Here is a 26,165-nt window from a genome sequence, read left to right as displayed (position 1 = left end):
TGGCTGGCGGCCGTTTCTAGGCAACCGCAGACTCCTGGTCTTTAGTGGGTCCTGATAGCCGGTGGGCGGTCCGGAAGTGCCCTAAAAAGTGCCTAAGGACGGTCCGCCGTCTCCCACACATCTCTCAATGCCTTTGTCCTCTGGACCTCTGACCAACTGTAGCAAGTACAATTGGTAACAATGGGAGTCTAAAGAGACCGGCCGTGGGGGTGGAGAGGGAATGACAAGTCAGGCAAGATACGCAGGCAGCCTGAGGGGCGGGGCTGAAGGCCAGAGCCAGCGTCCCTCGGCCTGAGGAGCTTGAAGCTCCTAGGCTGGGGGTAGGACTGGGGCTCAGGTCTGTGAAGCACGCACGCAGGGGGTGTGGGCAGGGATGCTGAGCAGGTTGGCGGTGGCAAGAACTTAGGGGAGACTGGGTAGAGAGACAGGGGTCGGAGGGCAAGGGGGGGAGGAGGACTTGGGGTCGGATGGGCGCGACGTTGGGTTGGGGTCAGGAGGAGGCTGAAAAGGAGGGACAACTACAAGAGGCACATTATTTGCTCCAAGATGTCATCTTCCCATCCACTGCACCCTACTGTGGTCTTGAGGCTTGGATTGTTATGCAAATTTCAAGAGGAAAAAGCAAGGCAGCTAATATTACCCTTTCTTCCATGCCCGAAGCCGACTTCCCTGATGTGTGGAACTGCCCCTGGAGCTGTAGCTCTTCACGACCTTCATCCTTCTGAGGAATTCTGAAACTTCTGTCATGGAAAAGTACCACGTGTTGGAGATGATTGGAGAAGGCTCTTTTGGGAGGGTGTACAAGGGTCGGAGAAAATACAGCGCTCAGGTGGTGAACAAAGAGGGCTATCTCTTGGGTGGGATTCTGTACCCCCAACTCCAGTGGAAAACGGGTCCTTAAGGGAAGCATCCATACCAACCTGTAATCCTAAGGCACTGACTCCTTCATACTTTTTTACGGAGTGTGGGCTCTGAAATTGGATTATTTGGATTCAAATCCTAGCTCTACCACTTTCTGGCCTTAGAACTGTGGACCAGTTACTTTCTACTCTGTCTCAGTTTTCTCATTCATAGAGTGAAGATAAGTATAGTGTCTGATTGACAGGATTGGAGGATTAAATGTAATCTCATACTGAATCACTTTGTACAGTGCTTCATAAACAAGTAAATAAATGCCACCATTATTAATATCATCTCATGCAGGAAGACATAAACCATCTGAACGCTATTTTTCTCTCTTCATTTTTCTTCCCTTCCATTTCCTAAGTCCCTTAAATCTTGAGTTCTTTACCTAAATCAGAATACCTCTCCCAGAATCCACCACAGGGCTCTACCTGTCTGGCAGAGGCTGTTTCCTCCTAGGGCAAAGGGGTAAGGGCAGCCTGGGTAAGGCCCCGCGTAGGGCCATGGGGAGAGTGGAGTAGGAGACTAGCAGGTAGAGTAAGAGTGGTGCGATCTAAATCTCACTTCTGGAGTTCTGAGCCTAAAGTTTCAGAAGTATGTTTAGGCCTGACTCTTCATCTTACCACTGACAGGTGGTGGCCCTGAAGTTCATCCCAAAATTGGGACGCTCAGAAAAGGAGCTGAGGAATCTGCAACGAGAGATTGAAATCATGCGGGGTCTGCGGCATCCCAACATCGTGCACATGCTGGACAGCTTTGAGACTGATAAAGAGGTGCATTTTGGCTTGGGGTCCCCTCTGCCCAAGAAGAAGCGTCGTAGGAATTTTCCAACTTCAGTGCATAAATCTAGCCATCGGTGCCTTTGCCTTTCAGGTGGTGGTAGTGACAGACTATGCTGAGGGAGAGCTCTTTCAGATTCTGGAAGATGATGGAAAACTTCCCGAAGACCAGGTATGTTTTCTGGCTCAAACTTCTCCCCAGCCCTGACTCTCCTCAGGGTAAGGACTGGTAGGGAAAGCTGAGGGAATGGAGACTGAGAGTCTCCACTTTGAAAGTTTTCTGATAAAAATAGAATTGTTTACATGTACGTAGAGGCAGTGTGGTGTGGCAGAGCGTGTCAGTCGTGGAGCCAAAATCCTTGAATACGAAGTTCGCCTCTGCCACTCTCTAGCTGGATCCTTTTGGGCAAATTACTCAAACCTCTTTGTGCTCAGTTTCCTCTTTTTAAAATGGAAATAATCACGTCTGTCTCATAAAGCTACTGTGAGGGTTAATGACTTAATTCACGCAAAATGCTTAGAAGAGTTTCTGAAATACAGTATTCACTGCAGTTAGCTATTGTTAATGTTGTCGTTGTTTGTGGGCACCGTGGGGGAGAAGGGCCAGTGTGGTGGTACCAGAGAAGGCGGGCGGTGTAACGTGGTTAAGGTAAGATTTGCCACCTAGACAGTGGTTAGCAGTGGGGTTTGGTGGAGTACACTTTCCAGCCACTCTTATCCTAGGGGTTTTCTGTACTCCAGCAAGTAGGCCCCCCTCAGGACTTCCCGTTGCAGCATTCTGTTCCTGTGTGAGCACTCATCATCGTTGATAAATCACTGTATTCATTTAAAAAAAGGTTTTATTAACTTTAGATAGAGGGGAAGGGAGGGAGAAAGAAAAGGAGAGAAACATCCATGTGCAAGAGATACATTGATCTGTGGCCTCTCACATGCCCCAGATGGGGACCTGGCCCATAACTCAGGCATGTGCCCCAGTGGGGAATTGAACCAGCCACCCTTCTGTTTGCAGGCCAGGCTCAATCCACTGAGCCACACCAGTCAGGGTCACTTATTCCTTTTGTCTGTTTTGTTTCTTTGACTACTTGAGAAAGGGATTTTTGTCTTACATAATAACAGCTAATGTATATTGAATGCTGACCAAGTGCCAGGCACCATTCTGAGCATTAATTACTTTACATGCTTTAATTCTTAATCCTCACAATAATCCTAGGAGGTAGGTGGTATCATTATCGTCATCTTATGCATGATGAATCTGAGAGGCACAAGATAATCTGCCCGTGGTCGTGCAGCTAAGTGAAACTCATTTTCTTTGAGTCAGCGAGTAAACAATTGAAAGAATGAGTGAGTAGGGAAGCAAGAACTATAGAGGTATCTGAAGCTCTGGAAGACAGGGAAGGAAGAGAAGATCACATCAGCTGTGGCTTTAGGGAGGAGTCTTTGGGCTCCTCAGCAGGCTCCTTCCTCTGACCCCTCCTTTCTTTCTCCCACCTGACTGACCCCTAGGTTCAGGCCATTGCCGCCCAGTTGGTGTCGGCCCTGTATTACCTGCATTCCCACCGCATCCTCCACCGGGACATGAAACCTCAGAACATCCTCCTTGCCAAGGGTGGTGGCATCAAGCTCTGTGACTTTGGGTGAGGAGCCCGACCTCCTGTCTCTGCTTCCATTTCTGCAGGGAGTTCTAGACCCTCCACTTGGCTTACGTGGGCCTTGTTTTAGAGCCTGAGCTAGAGACCGGGACTCCTTGCTGGGTCTTTTGGAAGGTGCTCTTTCTGTTCAGGTTTCAGATATCTCACACAAATGAGAGGGAGTAGTGGCCAGGTGTGGTTTTTGTTGAATGTCTTCTCTCTGTTTCCATCCCATCACCTGCAGGTTTGCCCGGGCTATGAGCACCAACACAATGGTGCTGACATCCATCAAAGGCACTCCCCTCTATATGTCCCCGGAGCTGGTGGAAGAGCGACCATACGACCACACCGCAGACCTCTGGTCTGTGGGCTGCATACTGTATGAGCTGGCTGTGGGCACCCCTCCCTTCTACACCACGAGCATCTTTCAGCTGGTCAACCTCATTCTCAAGGACCCTGTGCGCTGGCCCCCAACCATTAGTCCTTGCTTCAAGGTAATATAGAAAGGGAGCTTACTCTTGTGTTGGAAACCTGTATCCCTCGGCCTCTGTTCCCTTTTTTAAAATCCTTTTCCAGAGCTGGGCAGGAATTTGCAGTTAATGCAGGCGCTGGTGCAAGCTGCCCTGCTTTTGTACTTCCGGGCTTCCGGGTGGATGTGCCAAATTTGGGAATAGCAGCACCTCCTTGGGCCAGGATATCTTCTTATCACAATGGAAAGGCGATTTCAAGACACCAGAGATAGTTGCTAATTCTTTTACGTGCTCTGTGTTCCACTTATTTCCTGGCAGATGATATCTAGCTTTGCAAGCACAGCTTTCAGTCCTCTTCCTGAAAGAAGGAATCTTCAGCTATCCAAACAGACAGAGCTAGTGGGGCTTCCTTGGTGATTAGGGGCAGATGAGAGAAGTGGTGTCTGCTCCTTGCAGCTAAGTCTCAGCAGGCCGGAGGAAGGAGGGACAGAGAGAGGGAGGAGAAAGGCGTGACCCTTTTTATTTCTTACCTAAGGCAAGATTTGGACTCTGAGTGGAATTTAAATGCAACTTTCTCCTAGAGTAAAGTCTTGTAACTTTCCTTCACTTTAAGCTGAAAAGGGACAGGTTTCTCCCCAACCTATTTAGTGTGGAGAGGCTCAAGTAATTGTCGAAAAAGAACCCAAACAAAGGAAACTTAAGCAGGTGTTAGCCATAGGATATGTATTCTCCCTGAGGGCAGACGGGCAGTTCTCTCCAGCCAGAGCCTTGGCGCACTAATCACCTAGTTTTAGGGCAGCTGTCCCAGTCCAGTGCCTTCTATTCCCCTTTCAGGCCCAAATGAGGAGTTCCCCAAGGACACCTCACACTGAGGTGCCCTTTTAGACACAGTCTCCTTTCCCTTCCACTATCTGAGGATGTGCTGAAAGATTTCTGGTTTGGAGTGCTCCCAAACGCACCTTTACCCAGGGACGTGTGCGTGTGAGCGTGCTTCCAGCCGCAGGTCCATCTGTTCCTCCCCAGCTTCGAACACAGCGCAGTCAAAGGGAGGGCGAAGTGAGCGGTTTGGGATTCCTGTGAATGTTTGTTTTCTGAAGGTGATTTTGAAGGTGATAGCCCTATCTTTCTAGTTTTTTTCTCACTTCTTCACAAAGCTGGTGAACTGAGATTTCTGTTTTTACTTCTGGGGTTCCAAAATGGCCATGGAGAGAAATTGCCCCCCCTCCCCCCAAGAGATGAAGCAGTGAGTTCTGTCCATGACTTCAGCCAGGGAAATGAGGCCTAATGATAGGGTTTGAGAGGATGTGATCAAGACCACCTGGTCTACTGTAAGATTAGACTCTGGAATCTTGGTTTGCAGGTTTGGCTAACTAGTTAGAGCCTGTATGGAAGTGAAGGCTAATGGGGGTATTTTCTCTACACAGAACTTCCTGCAGGGACTGCTCACCAAGGACCCCCGGCAGCGCCTGTCCTGGCCAGACCTTTTGTATCACCCCTTCATTGCTGGCCATGTCACCAGTGAGTCAGGGTTCCCAGGGCTTTTGCACTTCCTTAGTGTTCTCCCCAATTTACCCACCTTCCCCCAGTATTTGGATCCAAAATATCTTCCTGACTCTACCACCTTGAACCTTCTTCCTGGCTCTTTACCTTACCTTTGCCACCTCCCTTACAGTTCCCCTCTATCTTTGTCACTCTGTCAAAATAGTCCTCCACAGAAGCCTGGACACACTGAAGTTGTCTCTGGCCAAGTGGACATGGTGCAGCTCCAGTTGATCCAGCCTTCTCCCTCTTCCCTCCCTGCAGTAATAACCGAACCAGCAGGCCCAGGTTTGGGCACCCCATTCACCAGTCGTCTCCCCCCAGAACTTCAGGTCCTAAAGGACCAACAGGCACATCTGCTGGCCCCCAAGGGCAGTCAATCTCGAATCTTGCGTCAAGCCTGTAAGCGCGTAGCTGAGGAGGCCAGACAGAATCAGGTGTGTGGGACTGTGTGGGGAATGTGGGACGTGACCAGGCTAGTGACTTTCTAGAGTTGTGAACGGGCCCCAATTAGGATTTGTACTGCCCTGTGGCACCCACATGGTTCTGAGTGTCTCCTGCCTGCTTCCCACAGAAACACCAGAACACAGGACCTGCCCTTGAGCAAGAGGCCAGGACCGTCAAGGTGGCTTCTGACATGGCCCCTCTGCCCAGACTAAGGGCCACTCCTCAGGAGCCAGGCCTCTTGGCTGGGATCATGGCCGCAGAAATGAAGAGCAGCTGGACTGAGCTGGGGGCTGGAGAGGCCCCCCCTGCACCTCGGTGAGGAGCGTATGGCCAGGGATTTATAGGGTGAGGTATCTTGCAGATCTTTTGCTTTAGCCAAAGCAAAACATGGTCCCTGTCGTTAAATATGGACAGATTCATCAGGAAACATGGGAACTTTTCATTCTCTATGCCCCAGTTGTATATTAACTGAAAGGATAAGAATTCTCTCAATACAAAAGGGAAGGTTGTTTGAGCTGGGAGCCTGGGATGCTTAAGAATAGGATCCAAAGTGCGAAAGCAGTCTCGGATGTGTATGTCGTGGTCAACACACCCTGTCCTGGCCGTGTCTGAGAAGGTCTCTATTCAGTCCTACATGGCCTTTGCTCAATTTCTATCTTGGCTCAGAGGGAGGGATAATTTAATGAACCCCAGGCCTCATGGGTCTGTAATTCATCCTACTTCCGCTTCCTCTGGCAGGAAAAACCAGATCACCGAGGACGGTGAACAGGCATTCCCAGGGCTGAGGCCCGAGGCAGCGGGCCAGCAGAGCACTGATGTAGTGGACCTAGAAAATGAGGTGAGCGCTGGGGGCTCTTCCTGGCCTCGTCACTGCCGCAGGGTGTTGGGTCTGGGAAGGTGTTTTTCTACAATGGCGCTTCCCAGTCCTCCAAGTATGAGCTCCCTGTGTTTAAAAACGGCTTTCTTATTATTAACTTACAGGTTTTTAATTGCACAGTTATCTGAACATGTAATTATTAAAAATTAGAAAACATAGGTAAAAATGTAAATTCCTCTTAGGCATTACCTATGGTCCAGAGGTGTCTGCTGTTATCAGTTCTGTCTCCTTCAAACCTTTCTGTACTCTTCTATGTACATACATGCACACATAGAAATATATAGTTTGGCTGCTTCAAATATATAGTTTACCTAGTTTGTACCGTGGGTATTGCTTTACATCATGCCTGTCTTACCATATGATCTGTTTTAGATGTCATTCTACGTCTGAACATGTAGTTCTACTCAGTCTTCTGTGGGTGTTTTTTAGTGTTTTAAATTTTAATTTTTTAAATTGAGTTCATTTTGAACTTTTTTTATTTTTAGAGAGGGGAAAAGGGAGGGAGGAGAGAAACATAAATGGGTGGTTACTTCTCCAGCGCCCCTACTGGGGACCTGGCCCACAACCCAACCCAGGCATGTGCCCTGACAGGGAATCAAACCAGCAACCCCTTGGTTCCCAGGCCAGCACTCAGTCCACTGAGCCACGCCAGCCAGGGCTATTGTATTTCTTTTTAATCTAATATTTTCTTTATTTTTATTGTTGACAGTCTTGCAGATGTTGCTGTTTTGCCCCCTTGTCCCCCTTCCTCCCAGCCCCAGCCCCCCCTTCCCTCTGGGCATCACCACACTGCTTCGTGTGTCCATGGGTTGTACATGTATGTTCTTCCATCCAGTCCATCCCCAGCCCCTTAGTGTTGTAGCACTGTATTGTGAAATAATTCAAACTTAAAAGAATAGTTGTAAGAATATTGCAAAGAATTTCTCTATGCTCTTTCATGCAGATTCACCAGTTGTTAAAATTCTGCTATTTTGGTTTATGGCTTTCTCTCTCTCTCTCTCTCTCTCTCTCTCTCTCTCTCTCTCTCTCTCTCTCCTTTGCCCCTAAATACTTTAGTGCGTAATTTTCTAAGAACAAGGTCATTTATTTGCATTGCCATAGTACAATTATAGAAGTCAGAAAAGTAACATTGATGTAATTCAGTTGCTTAACCTATAATCCATATTCAAATTTGGCCAATTGCTCCCGTAATGTTCTTTATAGCGAAAAATTTTTTCCTGATCCATAATCCAGTCTACTGTTATGCAGTGCATATAATTATTTTGCCTTTCTAATTTCTTTTAATCTGGAACAATTTCTAATTTGTTTTTTTTTGCCTTTCATGATTGGCAGTTTGAAGTACACAGGCCAGTTATTTTGCAGAATATTCCTCAAATTGATATTTCCTCATGATTTGATTCACATTACACATTTTTTTTTTGGTAGGAAGACTGCATAGGTGATGCATCCTCAGTACAACAATCTGATTAACTTTTAAGTATTATCTACTATGGATGGGCATGGCTTAGTATTCCATTATGTACCAGCTGTATGACATTTCCTTTTTTCTTTTTAAAATTATTTTAAATTGTAAGCCATGCTGCAATGGATGGACATCTTTCTAATCTCTTTGTGCACACATGCCGTTCTCCAAGAGACTTTTCAAGACCCCTCCACCTACTTCCAGCTCTACCTTTTTAAATTGATAATTGGAAAAAAAAACAACACATCTGCGCCAAAGGAGTCCCTGGTTTCTCGCAGTTACTGCACGATCCCCCAGACCGGGAGCTACTGCCCTCAACCTTACACTCCTGACCCCTGTCTCTCCCCTGCGCCTCAGGAGCCGGACAGTGATGATGAGTGGCAACACCTGCTCGAGGCCAGCAAGCCCACGCCCATCCAGCTGAAGGCCCCTCTCACCCTGCTGTGCAATCCGGACTTCTGCCAGCGCATCCAGAGTCAGCTGCAAGAGGCCGGAGGGCAGGTGATGGGCAGGAGGGTACTGTGGAGGGGGGCTGAGACTGTTTTCACAAATGAGACATTAAAAAACATTAATTGGCATCAGGAGAAATGGGAAGTTTGTCTCTTTCCAGTTTTCTTTCAAGGCGTCTGCTTAGTTCATGGAGATTTGGTAACCTCCTTTAGTAACAGAAAGAACAGGTCTTGGGTTTCTCTCTCTGAAGGAAAAAGCATCCATCCAGAGCAGGAATCATCACAGTTTCTCATGGTAAATACTTCTCATGGTAAATACTTAGGCTGTAGACAGCCCTGGCTGGTATGGCTCAGTGGACTGAGTGTCCGCCTGCAAACCGAAAGGTCACTGGTTGTATTCCCAGTCAGGGCAGATGCCGTGGTTGTGGGCCAGGTCTCCAGCTGGGGGCATGGGAGAGGCAACTGGTGGATGTTTCTTTCCTTCTCTTTCTCCCTCCCTTCCCCTCTCTATAAAATAAAAAATAAAAAAAAAGAAAATGAAGGATGTATGTAAGTACTTCTACAATGAGAGAAAAATGTATCTACATAATTTTTGAAAAAGATTTTGTTTATTTTTAGAGAGAGGGGAAAGGAGGGAGAAAGAGAGGGAGAGAAACATTAATGTGTGAGAGAAACATCAATTGGTTGCCTTCTGTACACCCCCGCCGGGGACCTGGACCGCAACCCAGGCATGTGCCCGGACTGGGGATTGAACTGGCCAGTGCTCAGTCTGCTGAGTCACACCAGCCAGGGCTGTCTACAGTGTTTTTATTGACAAAATGGGAACTGTAGCCATACACAGTTGAGTATACAATATTTTCTAATACAGGTATGCTAACTGGAAGAATGAGACTCTTTTTTAGGGAGTAACATTTTGCTTGGTCGGCATTCACAGCAGCGTTCCCTCGCTCAAAGCCTTTCCTCGCCTCTGAAACACGGTGGTCTGCCTTCCTGGGGACTCACCGAAATATGCTGCCTGCATCTTTTCTGCTCTCTGTTCTTTACAGTCTTTTTGGTGATGATGTAATAAATGTACCGGATGTGACACCATCACCATAACCCAGCTTTGGAACGTTTGTGTTCCCCCAGTAAGATCGCTCATACCCACTTACGGTTACTCCTCAGTCCTACCTTCAGGCTCAGGCCGCCATTAGTCTGCTGTCTGCCTCGCAGATTTGCCTTTTCTGGACGTTCCACATAAGTGGATCACACGGTATACAGTGTTTATGCCTGGCTCCTTAGCATAATGTTTTTGAGGCTCATTCACGCTGTATCTATCAGTACTTCATTCCTTTTTATTGCTGATTAGTATCCTGTTACATGGACATATGTCACATTTTATTTATCCGTGCACCCGTTGGTGAACATTGAGGTGGTTTCCCCTTTTTGGCTTTTGTGAATAATGCCAATATGAACAGTCACGTGGGAATCTTTGTAGACATTCTTTCATTTCTTTTGGGTGGATATTGAGGAGTGGAATTGCTGGGTCACGTGGTAAATTTATTATGTTAAATTTATCAAACATTTTAGGAAGCCGCTGAACTATCCGAGGTGACTACACCAGTTTGCATTCCCACAGCAATGTATGAGGGCCCGCATTTCTTCACATCCTTGCTAACATGTATTATTGTCTGTCTTTTGACTATAGCCATTCTTGTGAGTGTGAAATAGTGTATTGTTGTCACTTTAATTTGTGTTTTGCTAATGGCTAATGTCAGGCATCTTTCCATGTGCTCGTTCGCCACTTGCAAAATTTCATCTCTTTTACTCATTTTTTAAATCAGGTGGTTTATCTTCTTATTGAGTTGTAAGAGTTCTTTGGTTATTCCGGATATGACCTTTTTCAGATATGTGCTTTGTCTCTTTATTCTTCTGAGTGTCTTGAAGTACAAGGTCTTTTTGTTGTTTTGGTTTTTTTTAAAGATTTTATTTATTTATCTTTACAGGGGAAGGGAAGGAGAGAGCAAGAAAGATAATCAATGTGTGGTTGCCTCTCATGCGTCCCCTGCTGGGAACTGGCCTGCAACCCAGGCATGTGTCCTGACTGGGAATCAAACAGCAATCCTTTGGTTCGCAGGCCCGTGCTCAATCCACTGAGCTACACCAGCCAGGGCACAAGGGTTTTAAATTTTTATGAAATCCAATCGCCGTATTTTCCCTTTGAAGTTATGCTTTTGGTGTTGTATCTAAGAGATATTTTCCAAACCTGAAGACTTAGAAGTTTTTTCCTCTGTGTTTCTTCAAAAAGTTTTCTAGTTTTAGCTCTGACACTTAGTTCTCTGACCCATTTGAGTTAAAATTTGTATTTAAATTTTGTATATAATGTGAGGTCCACAATGTGAAGGATCTAAGTCGATACTTTGCATGTAAGTATACAGCTGTCCCAGCACCATTTGTGGGAAGGGCTCTCCTTTGTCCCATGGATTGCCTTGGCTCGTTGCCCTTCTCTTTTGAGGCTTATGTGCTGTGCTGGACAACTTTTCAGTAGGGAAGCAGGTTAAAAGCTCTGCCTCCAGGCTGAGACTTCCTAAGGTGGAATTTTATCTGAACTACTCTGTAGCTGTGTCATTGTTGACAGCTTACTTAGGCCGCCTGGAAGTTTGTCTTATCTGTAACTGTGTTTGTGTTTACTTCAAAAAGTTATTATAAAGATTAAATGAGCAAATAAATGAAAAGACTTAAAACAATGATCTAAATGTTATTCTTCTTTCAAGAATAATCTCTTAAAGAATAACCATGTAAAAGTATAATAGTATCCTGGCTTGCAGGCTGTGTAGAAATAAGTGGGAGGCGGGATTTAGTGGGTGGACTGAAGTCTGTCAGCCCTTGGTCAGGAGTTGAACAGTATTGTTTTGTTTATCTGGAGTTGGAGGGCATCTGTTTCGTGTCCATTGTTTTTAATTTTCAGAAGTATATGTGAGTGTGTGTGTTTTGTTTTTAAGGTGAAGGGGTGGAGAAGGGAGGGAACAGGGAGGAATGGCATTGCATCTGACACAGATGTCCTGAGCGGTGGTCCCCTCTCCCTTGGTCACTGTTACGTAAGTCAGGTGACCTGACCGTCTGTACTCCTCTTCCCTAGTACTGGTTCCCTACTTCCCTCCTCTTCTCTGGGCTTCACACTCCCAAAGAAAGGAGTGAGGACATCTGGTCGGATTTGCCAACTCCTCGGGGACAGTTGATCTGTGACTTTTCTTTTACCTCTGATAATATTGATTACTCCTTCTTTCCCTTGTGCCACCCAGATCCTGAAAGGCAAGCTGGAAGGTGCTTCCCATATCCTGCCCGCACTCCGGGTCCTGAGCAGCCTTCTGTCCAGCTGCAGCGACTCTGCTCCCTTGTATTCCTTCTGCCGTGAGGCGGGGCTCCCGGGGCTGCTGCTCAGCCTGCTCAGACACAGCCAGGAGAGCGACAGTGTTCGGCAGGTCAGCACTGTGCTGTGAGGAGCCTCTAAAGGCTTCCTGGAGCATCTGCGTCGATTTTTCTTCGAGCTGCCATCTCTGTTGGGCCCAGTTACAGAGTGGGTACTGCAGTTTGGAGATTAACTGACTCACACACAGGCTCTAACTTGTAAACAGTCACGGGGATGGAAGCAGAGGAGCTAGGACTGAGACTCATCATGTCTGGGGCCAAACCTCTGCCTCCTGTGCTGTCTCAGCGCAGCTTAGCTGAGAGCAGAGTAAAGAGATGTTTGATGGGGCCTCGGCTCAGACAGCTAGAAAGCTGCCCTCTGCTGATGAGTATTGATCTTGAGTGTTCTGAAGAAATGTTAGAAAAGAATTTGAGCTATTTTGAAAAAGAGAACCTCCTAAACTCCAAAATGGTGTTCAGGCCAAACAATGCACATTTTCGTCCTATTTACAGCGCATTGTCTGCCATCGGTTACTTCCAGATCTGCTGTCTGGATACTCTCTTCTTCCTGCCCCTTTCTGCTTGGTTGGCCTGACTGGGTATCTAATGCCTTTTTAAACCGTTCTTTTCTATTCTTTTTCTCCTTCTCCATTGCCCTTACTCTCTGTCCTCTTCTCTGGCAGCAATGTTGGTATGGGACCTTCTCACGGGACCTGATGGCTGTGATTCAGGCCTACTTTGCCTGCACCTTCAATCTGGAGAGGAGCCAGACAGATGACAGGTGGGATGACACAGTTTTGCTCTGTTGGCCAGTTTGGCTTCAATTTCTATCCCCATTCTTTCTTTCTCCTTTAGGAAGCGGCTAAGTGAGAAGCCATTTGTGACAGGTTTAGGGATCAGCTGACTGACCCCTAAGAGTCCAGCTTGTCCTCTTAAGGACCCTGAGACGCCTCCAAGTTTGCCCCATGACTTTTGGGACTTAAGTGTCAGCAGTCACCGTACACTAAATAAATGGGTCAAGATGCGAAGAACTTAGAGAAATGACAAAGAGAAGGGGCTTGGAGGGCATATATGGGAGATCATGTGTGCTTAGCGGGGGGAGAGGTGGGAGCATGGTGATGTGTTCCTCTGCTGAGCTGCTCCTGCTTGCCCAGAACTGCCCCATTTACACATCCGGGCTTTTGGTAGGAAGATGAGAAGAAACCATGGGCTCATTTTTTCCCAGCCTGCCGGTATTTCAGGAAGCTGCCAGCCTCTTTCTGGACATGTTGGGGAAACTGCTGTCTCAGCCGGATGACTCCGAGCAGACTTTGCGGAGGGATAGCCTTATGGTAATCTGATTCAGGCCTCCTGTCTCTCCTGTCCTTCCCTGTGTCTCCCCCACCTCCTTTCTTATGACTAGATAGGGTTGGATCAAGGTAATACATCAAATATTTGTTGGGTGACGGCCGTGTGCCATACGCAGTTTGAGTAAGAGAAAGTTCCTATCTTCGAAGGACAAGGATTGTCTAGTAGGGGAGATATATAAAATGACCAAGGACAGTTGTGTGAAAAGTATGTTGAAACTTTGTATAAAATGCAGAAACACCACTGAAGATTAATGCTACTTGGAGGGTCGTAGGAGAAATCCTGAAGAAGGGAATCATCTCTGCTATTCTTGGAGAATACATAGTGATTTGTCAGTAGATGAGGCAGGACAGTAGAGACGATATTCCAGGCAGAAAGCAACATATAGAAAGACCCAGAGGCATTAAGGAGTCTGGCCTGTTTAGAGAACCTCAGGTACAGGTATTTCTTCCTGAAGAGACTTGCAGATCAGCTAGCGTTTCCCAACCTTATTTGTGCTATGGACTAGTGAACTATATGGATATAGATTCTCTACCCTGGAATCCGGAGGTGAGGGGCAGGGGATTGGAGGATTGAAGGAGAAAATCTCAGAGGAGCCAGTTAGACTGGAACGTGTACAAAGAAGTAAATGATTACCAAAGTCATTATTCACCCTGGCAATCGGGGACACAGATTTGGGCTACTTTCCTGCCTGTAGTTAGCAGTCTCTTCAATTCTTGTAGCGTGAGAGCCTATTTTCACATCCCTCACCCTTTCAAGGCAGGAAGCTTTTAATATCCAAAGTAAATTTTGACCAGCAGCAACTTGCATCACTGGCCAGCACTTCTCATATGGCATTGTGCAGTGAGCACATTGGGGAGTTTAGAATAGATCCCCCACCTCCTGAAATTCTGAGTCAGGGGGCTGGGTTGGGAGGGATCCAGGAATCCCCAGCAATCCTGATACCCATGGTCACAGATGACACTTTGAGAAACATTTAGGGAACAACTGATCAGAATAAAGAAGAACTGACACCTAAAAACCCTGCCCTCGCAGTGCGGAGGCTGTTAGTTATAAATGTGTCTTCCATACGAGTAGTACTTAGAACTAGGTAGCTAGTCCCCCCGAGTTTTCCTCCTCCTCTTTCAGGTTCTCTGGGGATTCTTATTCCTTATCATAAGCTTAGTCAGTTTCCTGATGCCCTGATATGAACCTTGCCCTCATCTCCCTTAGTGCTTTACTGTTCTGTGTGAAGCCATGGATGGGAACAGCTGCACCATCTCCAAAGCCTTTTACTCCAGTCTGCTGACTACACAGCGAGCTGTGTTAGATGGGCTCCTTCATGGCTTGACAGTGCCACAGCTCCCTTTCCACACCCCTCCAGGTAACCAGAGTGGGGAGGGGAGGACTTACTTGGTGAGTAGGTCCAACTCTGCCCTTCCTGCTGCCATCACCTAGACACAGTTTAGTGAGTGCCCAATAAATAACTGTGGATTGAAAGAGTGGAGGGGGACCTGAGAGTAACAACTAGACCTACCCTGCATTCTTTGTCTTTCTCCATAGGAGCCTCTCTGGTGAGCCAGCCACTGCGGGAGCAGAGTGAGGACCTGCCTGGAGCCATTTCCTCTGCGCTGGCAGCCATGTGCATTGCCCCTCTAGGGCTGCCTGGCTGCTGGGAAGCCAAGGAGCAGGTTTGAGCTGCAGTTTCTGGTTCCTCTCACTCCTGTTGCCAAGGTTGGAGAGGCTGGCCCCAGCTTCTCAGAAAGGCAGAGAAATAAGTTGTTATGCCTCCTCTTACCCTCTACTTCCAGAAACAGATGATCCCACCCTGGGTCTGGGCCTCTTATAGAACATGATGTGGCCAAAATCCCAGAGACCCTCACTAGAGAGCTCAGTGACAAGTTGCCCATGTAGTGGAGCAGTTGATCTGAAGCTCCCAGTGATGCTTTTTCAAGGGTGCAGGATTCAGGTTTCCTGCTCCCTTCTGGCTAGCAACACTGTCCTCTGTGCCCGCCCACACTGGGGCTGAAGATCGTGACTTTTGTCTCTCTGTTAGCCAGAAATACTGGGAACAGAATGGGGTCTGAGGCTTCTGACCCCTGGGCAAGAGTGACTAGCAAGGGATGAGAGTCCTGATTAGTTGGAGATACAAGAGGAATAGGATTAGAATAATGGAAATGGGATTGATTCTTCAGGAATGTCCCTACAGATCTCTCGGCATTTGGCAAATCAGCTCACCGAAGACAACAACCAACTGAGGCCATCTCTCGTCTCTGGATTACAGCATCCCATCCTGTGCCTACACCTTCTTAAGGTACCGCCTGCCTATAACTCTTGGTGCTGCAGATTTCGTTTTAACCCCAACGCGCACGCGCACACACACACACACACACACACACACAGAGACTGAGATGAGAGACCCCCTTGCAGAACTCCTTTCTAGTTGTAAATCTTTTCAACTGAGATGGCTCCACTATTGGCCAGTCCTCAGCAGAACTGAGAAGCATCCTTATCTCACTGTCTTACAGCAAGAGGTGGAAGTGGCCCAAACTTCTCTGGTACCCCCAAGTGTGGGTATCAGATGTGTTGAGAGGCTAGCCTGCTTTCAGCTGAGGCTTCCAGTCTGGGAGCCCAGGTGCTGCTTGCTCACTGACAGACTCCTCCCCACTTTCTCAAGGTTCTCTACTCCTGCTGCCACGTTAGCGAACACCTGTGCCGTCTTCTAGGGCAAGAGCCCCTGGCCCTGGAGTCTCTGTTGATGTTGGTTCAGGGCAAGGTAGGTCAGCAACACAGGTGGGCATGTCATTGTAGCCCCACCATCTCAATCAGAGATTGCTCTGATATCTTCAGTTTCCTTTGTAGGTCAAGGTAGTAGATTGGGAAGAGTCTACAGAAGTGACACTCTACCTCCTCTCCCTTCTTGTCCTTCGGCTCCAAGATCTGCCTCCTGGGTGAGTCATAAAGTGGGTCTCTCCACTAAAATCTTCTACCCACAGAGCTCACCCTGACAGAGAGCAGCCTATCCTTAGAAGGGACTGGGACAGAGTGAAGGTTTCTCCACAAAGAACACACCTTGATTCCTTCCAACTTTGTGCCTTGGAGCTGGACATGCAGCCTGGGTGGAGAGTGCATTCAAGGGAGAAGGAAGGCCACCCTCCAGCCTCCTTTCCCACTTCTGCATCCCCTGACATATCTCCTTATTCCAGAATGGAGAAGCTAGGCAGTGAGATTGCCGCTCTCTTTACGCGTTCTCACATCGTCTCTCTTGTGGTGAGTTTTCAAGTTTCATCCTCCTCCCCTTTTCACCCTGTCACCCCACCTTTTCGGGAGCAGGGGAGTCATCATTCCCTTTGCACTTTTTTATGCGGTGTTCTCCTGGTCTAGCGCAGAGACCTAAATCCTCCCTGCTTGTGCTGAACACTGTTTCTTGTCTGCCTCTTACTCTCCAGAGTGCAGCTGCCTGTCTACTGGGACAGCTTGGACAGCAAGGGGTGACCTTTGACCTCCAGCCTGTGGAGTGGATCCCGGCAACCACACATGCCCTGTCTGCCCCTGCAGAGGTGAGATCTGCAGGGAATGCATAGCCAGGTTTTCTCTGCGTCAGACAAGGGATGCATTCAGGGAGGAAAGACTGAAATGCTAGCCAGCATAGAGTAAACTAAAAATTGGTAAAGGAGTCGAGGAATCTTTGTGGCCCTTCTTCCCCCAGATAATTGATCCCTCCTAGCCCAGACTGGGCAGGGCTTCAGATGTGTTGTTAACACTCCGGACCATTAAAGAGGGAGAGACGCATTGTTTCTGTCTTGGGCTTTGACACTTACCCACTAAAGATTCTGTCTTTTTCAGTCCATTTTCTTCACTGCCACCAGAGTGAGCTTTTAATGAAGGAAAATCTGATCATTTGTTCAAGCAGTAATTACTTAACACATGCATTGAGTAGCAGACACCATTCTAGGCTCTGGTAATACAGCAGTGAATAAAAGTAAAAATCTTGCCCATGTGGAGCTTGTGTTAAGTCCTCAGTGGCTTCCCACTGCTTCTGGGATGAAGTCCAAATTTTTCAGCAGGCTGCTGAAAGCTCATCTGTTACCTCTAGGCCTATAATCCTACTTGACCAAAAGAGTTACATTTTGCAAACTCACTATGGTCTCTCATGACCTGCCTTTATATATGCTATGACTTCCGCTTGGAATGTTGTCCCTTACCACCTTCACCTTCTCTTGCCTGCCTTTTAAACTTGTAATCCCACCAGTTTCCTACCTCCAGGATGCAGAGTTAGGCACTCTTAAACTGTGAACTCCCAGCCTCTTGTCTAGAAAGTATCTTCCTAACCTGTAAGTTTTTTCTTTGCTTACCCTACCAGACTGTGTGTCTTTAGGACAGAGTTAGTCATTTGATCAAATAGGCAGGAATCATGACTTTCCACAACACCAGGTGGAGGAAAAACTCTTTCTGCCTCATCGGGAGTTGGGTGTGCAGGCCTGTGAGGCCACCTCCTCTGGCTCAGAGGTCTACCTTCTTCCTGCCTCTTTCCCGAAGGTCCGGTTGACTCCACCAGATGGCTGTGGATTCTATGATGGCCTGCTGATCCTTCTGCTGCAGCTCCTTACCCAGGTACAGCTGCAACTTAGGGCACCTGGCAAGTATGGGGAGAAAAACTGGGCATTTTAGGGAGTTGCTGGACATTAGGAAAGAAAAAGCAATCAACAAATGACTATGCTTGTGATCGCTTTAGAAGGGCCCCACCTGCCTTCAGTGTGGACCCTTTATTGATTTTAGAGAGGAAGGGAGAGAGAATGAGAAACATTAATTTGTTTTGCTACTTATTCATTCATCTATTGGTTGATCTTTTTAAAGGTTTTTATTTATTTATTTTTTGAGAGGGGAAGGAAGGGAGAGAAAGACAGACATTATCTCTTGCCTCTTGCACACCCCCAGCCGGGGACCTAGCCTGCAACCCAGGCATATGGCCTAACCAGGAATTGAACTGGTGAGCTTTCAGTTCACAAGCCAGTGCTCAGTCCACTGAGTCACACCAGCCAAGGCTCACTGGTTGATTCTTATACGTGCCCTTACCAGGGATCTAACCCACAACCTGGGCATATTGGGATGATGCTCTAACCAGCTGAACTACCCAGCCAGGGCAGTATGGACCTCTTAAAAGGAACCATGCAGATGCATCCCTTAGGGTTCAGTGGAAAGAAAGGTTTCCCTGGTTTGTAGTAGATGTGCACATGGGTTGGGAGGGCAAGGGGTTAAGATATGATAAGAAGGGGAACCAAGATAAAAGGGAAATCCCAGCTGGGAGAACAGAAAGGATCGTTTCTGGGACTCCCTCTCCTCATCCATCAGGGACAAGAGTGAAAAAAAAGGCATTTGACTCCTGACTTTGACCCCACCCACCCACCTTTTAATTTTGTCTCCAGCAGGGGAAGGCTAGCCTGATAAGGGACGTGCTTAGCTCAGAAATGTGGACTGTTCTGTGGCACCGCTTCTTCATGGCTCTGAGGCTCCCCAAGGAAGTATCTACCCAGGAAGAGGAGCTATCACTGTCCAGTCCACGTAGCTCAAGCTCAGAGCCAGACTGGATGCTGATCTCACCCCAAGGTAGCTTTTCATCTGCATGGCCTTCTTTGTGGGGCCAGTGTATGGATCCCTCCTCATGAGGAGCATCCTAGAACTGGGTTAGCCATGGGAACTGCTGCCGCTGCTGCTGCCTGGGGAGAGGGTGGAAATTCTACACTGAAATTGCTTAGGGATGGGGAAAGGACTTAGTACGTGGTAGCCCTGGGAGCCACGGGAAGCAGGAACTTCTGGGCTTCTTGTCTGTTCCACTCGGTCTTCATTCTTGATGTTTCCAGGTGTGGCAGCCCTGCTGAGCCTGGCTGTGGTCATCTTCACCCAGGAGCCCCAGTTATGCCTGAGCCACCTGTCTCAGCCTGGAAGTAGCCTCATGTCCACCCTGAAGCATCTGCTTTCCCCCAGCTTCTTGCAGCAGCTGGGCCAAGCGTGAGTTTGAGCTACAGGAGGGAGAACTGAAGATCCGAGAGTCTGCAGTGGCAGGCAGGGAGGGGGAGGCAGGAGAGAAATAGCTGACAGTTGAGCTGTGAGGCAAGAGATGGTATGCTGAGATTGGGGAAGGAGAGCTGGACTAGGAAACTTGAGGCAGGGGGATGATAAAAGGTAGGTGAGCAAGACCGAGTGATTTCTTCCACACTCCTCTCCTTAGGCCTCACGGGTCTGAGTTTCTTCCTGTGGTGGTGCTCTCTGTCTGCCAGCTCCTCTGCTTCCCCTTTGCCCTGGATGTGGATGCTGACCTCCTTATGGGTATCTTGGCTGACCTCACAGATTCAGAAGTCACAGCTTACCTGCTGCAGGTACTTCAGAGGCATGAGTGGGAGAGGAAGATGGCCAACTGCTTTGTGCACTCTAATTCACTCCCAACAGCTCCAGGGCTCTCCTTGGCCCCTGTAAGAGTAGTGCATCTGGTTCAGTCTAAGAGTTGGAGCGGAGAAACCATTCAGGCCCGAACAGAGGCATGTGGTTAGAGCTGGGGCTGGTACCTCCATCAGTCTCTTATCTGAATTCCGTAGGAGCTCAGTGGGGTGAACATCCCAATCTATGCACTGGAAACTCACCTCCTAGCCAGGAATTGCTTCTCTAGCAGTTCTTGGCATTAAACATTTTCTGACAAGCTGAGCAAGGACTGAACTTGGAAAGGACCTTTTCTCTTGGGACCACATTGCATCTTCTGCGTAGTGCTGTGGGTCAGTTCTCGCCACGCTCTCAGCTCTCTGTGGCGTTCTCACCATAGTTTGGCTTTTCTCCCAGACTTTGGGCTCCTGTAGCTATTGAGTTGCAGTGTGTTCTCCCTCTCCCTGAACTGCTTTTGCCTGGTCCCCTCCTCCTCCTTTCCTAGGTCTGCTGCCACCATCTTCCGTTGTCACAAGTTGAGCTGCCCATCAGTCTCCTCACACACCTGGCCCTCAGGGATCTCACCTGTCTCGACCAGTTTGTGAACACAGTGGCTGCCTCCCCCAGAACTATCGTCTCGTTCCTCTCAGTTGCTCTTCTAGGTGACCAGCCGCTGCTGACCTCTGACCTTCTTTCTCTGTTGGCGCACACAGCCCGGGTTCTGTCTCCCAGTCATTTGTCGTTTATCCAAGAACTCCTGGCCGGCTCTGATGAATCCTACCGGCCCCTGCGCAGCCTTCTGGGCCACCCAGATAACTCTGTGCGGGCCCGCACTTATGGGCTCCTGGGACACTTGCTCCAACACAGTGTGGCCCTGCGTGGGGCACTGCAGAGCCAGGCTGGACTGCTCAACCTTCTGCTGCTGGGGCTTGGAGACAAGGACCCTGCTGTGCGACGCAGTGCCAGCTTTGCCGTGGGCAATACAGCCTACCAAGCTGGTCCCCTGGGACCTGCCCTAGGAGCTGCGGTACCCCGTATGACCCAGTTGCTTGGAGATCCTCAGGCTGGTATCCGGCGCAATGCTGTGTCAGCTTTGGGCAACTTGGGACCTGAGGGGTTGGGGGAAGAGCTGCTACAGTATGAAGTACCCCAGCGGCTCCTGGAGATGGCGTGTGGGGACCCCCAGCCAGACGTGAAGGAGGCAGCCCTCATTGCCCTTCGGAGCCTCCGCCAGGAGCCCTGTATACATCAGGTACACCCCAGGGGATTTAGGGACCGTGATGATGGGGTTGTAGTTCACAACAGTTTTCTGAGATAACCTCAAAGGAATTGGGACATCCAGAAATCAGTTTGTCCTTCTCTTGAGAGAAGGAAACCCAGGGGCATTATCTTGGAGATGAGTTTTTATCTGCCATCTCCCACCCCAGAGAAGGGCAGGGACTTGGAAGAGGGCTCCATTGGGCTGGGAAATGCCTGGGATCTCCAGGACCACTGCTTCTCTCATCCAGAGTCTACATGAGAGGGAGGCAAGGGAAGATTGGCAACGTACAAGTAAAGGGTGGCTTCCTTCTGGGAGCCGTGACGATGCTATCTTCTCTCTTAGCACTTACCACGTTAAAAGCACCATGCTAAAAGTTGTACATTTATTATCTGGTTTAAGTCATTTTTCATCTTGCAGGCTATGAAGCTGAGGCACAAAGAATTTATAACTTGTCCAAATGACAAAGCTAGGATGTAGGATTAGACTTTTGAAGTCAAGAGTCTGAATCCCATATTTTAACCACTGGTTTATTCTGTCTTTTCCACTCAATTCTCAATGTATAAACAGCCCAATGAAATCACATATCTATCTGTGATAAGGCTACACCTCCAAATTATAATAGCTCGGTATGGTAGTATTTTCAGGGTTCACGAAGAACAGAAATTTTGACAGGATGGTAATGATATATATTATAGGATTTTCTGGCAATCCATGTGGGGACATGATAAAAAGGACTCTTGGTGGTGATGAGGTTAAGTCCCAGTGGTCCAGATCCATGGCTTGGAATCACAGGTCTGCTTTCACTTCTTCCTGGGGACAAGTGATGGATCCCTTGGTGCCGTGGTTTCATGGTCTGTAACCACAGAGTGGAGGTAGACCTCTGGTCCTGATGAGCCCTGTCTCCAGGGTTTCTCTTTTCCCCCACAAACTTTTGAGTCCCCAAGAGCGCCCCCCCCCCTTTTTTTTCCTGGAGTGGGAATTGCCAGGCCAAATGAGAGTCCTCTGCATGTCGTGTTCTGACATCTGCCCTCTGTCCCACAGGTGCTGGTGTCCCTGGGTGCCAGTGAGAAATTAGCCTTGCTGTCTCTGGGGAATCAGTTACTGCCACGCAGCAGTCCCAGGCCTGCCTCTGCCAAACACTGCAGGAAACTCATTCACCTCCTGAGGCCAACCCACAGCACGTGATCCCAGATTTCTGGGGTCCAGCCTCCAACCTTCTTCATCTCACTATTGCCAACTCTTTTTCTACCGTACAAGCCATCAACTCAACTGGGAGCTAAAGAGATTTTAAAAAGAGAGAAAAGAATGAGAAACTAGAAAATATTTATATATAAAGCATCCCCCACCCCTGCTTCAGGATGATTTCAACCAGTCAACTTCGTTGCCATTGGTGCCAGAGGAGACTCCTTCCTTCTCTGTATCCACAGGTCTTTTCTCCACTGCTGTGCCTTTAACCCCAGGAACATGCTTCCTGGATCTTGGGGGAGACACCACTGACTTGAGAGATCTCTTCCTTTCTGGAGCTCCTGTGATCCTCCCAACAGGTCCTTGATTTAGGTGCACAAGGACAGTGATGCGGACAGAGCCTGGCTCAGCTCTAGACCTTGGATGAATGCCATCAGTCTCTGTCGTGAAGGGTTCCTCAGTCCATAGCCCACATTCCCATCTGTGGGAGGGCATGGGGGCGGGGGTGGTGTATCTTTTTTTGTAATGTTTGTAAACTCTTTTAATAAAAGGTGTGCCTCACCCTACTTTGAGCTGCCGGAGTAAGGGGTTGGGAGGTTCATCTTAGCTTCTGTGTGGTGCTGGAAGCGCTGGTGTCCTGTTCATACAGGATCCTGGCTTGGGAGCTTAGTTCTATCTTTGCCTGCCTTCCAGCTGCTTTTGTCCCAGGTGAGCTACATGTGGACACCTACTTCCACGCCCAGGCCCATGCAGTTGAAGGAATTGAACAAATCAAACAGAGGTAAATGGATTGCTATAATGCTCAGGCTTAGTGGCTAGTTTTAACATTTGGTGGCATTTTGGTGTATAGCTGCTCTAGTAGGGTAAGTGTTTATGGAGGCTGTGCAGTTTATTTACTAGAAAGGGGTGTTTGGCAGACTCATGAGTTAGAATTGTAATCCAGCTGGAAACATACTGGGAAGCTTAGTAAGTGGCCCAGGACGGCTATGAACGCGGCCCAACCCCAAATCGTGAACTTAGAAGCTTTTGTTTTTGCTCATCAGTTTTCATTAGCTTTTGTGTATTTAATGTGTGTCCCAGAGACGTCAAGAGGTCAGGCGCCCCTGGAACCTTGACTCATTGGATGGCTTGTGACAAGCTTCCCAGGGCCCTCATTCTCCCATCCATAAAATGGGAGACTACCTTTTGTCCTTCCTTAAATTCCCTTATTTTTACAAGAAATTTTATCTAGTCCTTGTCTTCATTGCCCACTCATTGTCTGTGTTTATATTTTAGCAAAGGTAACATTTTTTTCCTGTAATTTCCTCTTATCTAGATTATTTCAATCAATTTGGCATATATTTACTGAGTCCTTTCCATATGCCAGAAACTGTTCTAATCACTGGAAGTGAAGCAGTGCCGGTCTGTCACAGACTTTCCGTTCTGGTGGGGGAGACAGTGAACATACCAAAATGAGTGAGTTATGTATAGTATGTGGGAAAGTAATACAAACTCTAGAGAAAAATAATGCAAGGGGAGAGGGATGATAAAGGCTGAGTTGGGTGGTCGGGGTAGGCCTCCCTGAGGAGGTGACGTTTTCAGCAGACTTGACGGGGGGAGGGAGTGAGCAATGCAGTGATCCAAGGGAAAAGTGTAGGCAGAATGATCACTTGAAAAGCCCTGAGGTGGAAGCATGCCTGGCCTGCTTGTGGAGCAATGAGAAAGCGGTTTGGATGGGAGAAGGAAGTGGAGAGAGGATAGTGGGAAATGAGGGCAGGAAGGTGAAGGGGACAGAGGTTACAGGCCTTGCATTTCCGGTACTTCGAGTAGAGTAGGCTCTACTGAAGAGTTTTGAACAGAGGCGGGCTGTGACCTGCCCTGCATTCTGAGGGCTCACTCCTCATTCCTGTGTTGTGAATGGACTCGAGTCAGGAGGAATGGGAAGCAGGGTGAGCAGTTAAGACGCTATCGTACAGTAGTAGTCCAGGTGAGAGGTAATGGTATTCTGCGCTGGCTGGTACTAGTGGAGTGGGGAAAAGTAAGCAAAGTTTGAATATATTTTGAACATGGAACAAATAAGATTTCTGGACATACTGGGTGTGGGAGTGTGCACAAAGGAAAGCAGACAAGGATGACTGCAGAGTTTTTGGCCTGGGCCATTGGAAGGATAGAACTGCCATGAACTGAAATGGGGAAGGCTGTTAGTGGAGTGTTAGGGGGTGGGAAAACTTAAGTTCAGTTTTCAGTGCGTTAAAGTCTGAAATTTAGTTAGAAATTTTCAAACACAAAAGTAGGTTAGTCCGGTGAATACCCATCACTACTTCAATAGCTATCATGTTTTGTTTTTTTTTTTTACTCAGGTATTTTAAAACAAATCCTGGGTAACATATAATGTTACTCATAAGTACCTTGGCATATCTTTCTAACAGACCAGAACTTTTTGTTTTTAACAAAACCACAGGACTTCACTAAACTTGTCTGGTTTTAGGCAAATACAATATTATAAAATCTGGATTTTTTTCCCCCCTAAAAGCTAAACTAGGAGGAATTACGGTACCTTGTGCAAGAATTATTTATTCTTTTTCTTTCAAATAGTTCATTAAATCCTAGCTTGAAATATGCTTATCTGGTGCATAATATAATGTAAAGAAATTAAATATACATATTAAACTTTTTAGGCAGCTGCATAAAAGAATAGTTAATCATTTTTTAAGGATGCATAATAAGAAAACATATTCCCATCCCTGGGAGCATAAAATCTAGAGGATTAGAGATATGAAAACCATTTTACATCTAGCAGTCATCGCACAAAGCTCGGAGAGGATGTGGAGCTACCAGCTGAGCGGTGCGTGGAATTCCAGGAATGTCGGGAGGGTCTGAGGATTTGTGCTGTGTTTGGTTTTGCTGTGTGTGTGTGTGTGTGTGTGTGTGTGTGTGTATGTTTTCCCTTTCTTGGGGGAGAGGTAACTTAAAGTTTTCAAACACACACAAGTATGTACACAAATACGTACAGAGATTAGCATAAACCCCTGTAAGCCCAATCCCACAGATTTGCCCTGTTAATCAGCATTTTGCCGCATTGGTTCTACCTATTCCTTTTTCAATTTTGTCATTGCTATAGTTTAAAAAGCATTCTATTTTGACTTAAATTTAAAGAACAGTAACAGTAGTACAAAGAACTCTCACACATACTTCACCCACATTAACTAGTTGTTAGTAGTTTGCCACAATTAGTTTTATCATATTTTTCTGAACCATTTGAGACTTAAGTTGTAAATATCATGCCTTTTTACCTTTAAATAATCAATCTACAGCTCATATTCACATGCAGTCCAACCTCTTCTTGAACGCCTTGGTTCTTAAACAGTTCAGTTCTCCACCATGTTGTTCACAGAAAAAAATGTCTCGATTGTCTAACAAAACTTTGAGTCTTGGTTCTCTGCCCAAGAACCCTTTCATGCTGATACCTGTATGACCAGTCAGGTGTCTCTCGGGTGGCAAACACAGAAGATTGTGTTTTTGAGCAAATTACTTCTCAAGCAGTTTTCTGGAATGAATTAAGTTTGAGAACTGAAGTTTCATTGTATTGCCAATCATTCCAATGATGTTCTTTATACCAGCTTTTCCCCTGGTCCAGGATCCAACCTAAGATCCCAACTTGTATTTGGTTGTGATGTCTCTTTAGCCTCTAGAACCATTCCTTTGTCTTTTATGACATTTTGAAGAGTACTGGCCAATTTGGGTGTATCTGATGTTTCTTTGTGATTTGATTCATGTTATACATTTTTGGCAGAAATACTACATAAGTGATGACAATATCTGGAGGCTGACGTTGCTTTTTCCTGTTGTTGGTGAAGTTACCCCTGATCAAGTTGGCTCAGGAGGGTTGGACAAATTTCTGTTGCTGTAGCTTTTTTTAAAAATAGACTTTATATTTTAGAAAAGTTTTAGATTTACAGAAAAGTGGAGACAGTAGAGTTAAGCCATTTGTTACAATTAGCGAACCAGTATCTCTATCTATATAGGTTCCTCTGGCTGTATCAGTTTCTGAGAAGTTTC

The 26,165-nt window shown here is 47.2% G+C and overlaps 1 protein-coding gene across 4 annotated transcripts; it reads left to right on the top strand.

Moving 5' to 3' along the window:
* Positions 1-64: 64 nt before the first annotated feature.
* On the top strand, positions 65-22,683 carry STK36 (serine/threonine kinase 36). Of its 4 annotated transcripts, none has more exons than XM_053669160.1 (27): positions 65-174; positions 661-829; positions 1,536-1,676; positions 1,777-1,854; positions 3,186-3,316; positions 3,555-3,804; positions 5,205-5,298; positions 5,644-5,756; positions 5,894-6,081; positions 6,505-6,604; positions 8,463-8,606; positions 11,836-12,015; positions 12,625-12,722; positions 13,167-13,272; positions 14,501-14,651; positions 14,831-14,958; positions 15,477-15,581; positions 15,945-16,043; positions 16,130-16,218; positions 16,474-16,537; positions 16,717-16,827; positions 17,807-17,881; positions 18,694-18,874; positions 19,129-19,276; positions 19,497-19,644; positions 20,187-20,933; positions 21,984-22,683. In XM_053669160.1, exons 2-27 carry the CDS (start codon positions 746-748, stop codon positions 22,125-22,127), a joined length of 3,897 nt encoding a protein of 1,298 aa, XP_053525135.1. In that variant the 5' UTR covers positions 65-174; positions 661-745; the 3' UTR covers positions 22,128-22,683. The 4 variants fall into 4 exon arrangements, with proteins under 4 accessions (XP_053525135.1, XP_053525079.1, XP_053525011.1 ...); XM_053669104.1 differs by having other exon boundaries at positions 5,584-5,756; positions 18,697-18,874; XM_053669036.1 differs by having other exon boundaries at positions 66-174; positions 5,584-5,756.
* Positions 22,684-26,165: the final 3,482 nt, after the last annotated feature.

The sequence above is a fragment of the Artibeus jamaicensis genome, unplaced genomic scaffold (assembly GCF_021234435.1).
Source record: "Artibeus jamaicensis isolate MK-2021 breed Jamaican fruit bat unplaced genomic scaffold, CSHL_Jam_final contig_1015, whole genome shotgun sequence".
NCBI lineage: Eukaryota > Metazoa > Chordata > Mammalia > Chiroptera > Phyllostomidae > Artibeus > Artibeus jamaicensis.
The sequence above is the reverse complement of the archived record's forward strand: the minus strand, read 5'-3'. Positions and strand labels throughout refer to the sequence as shown.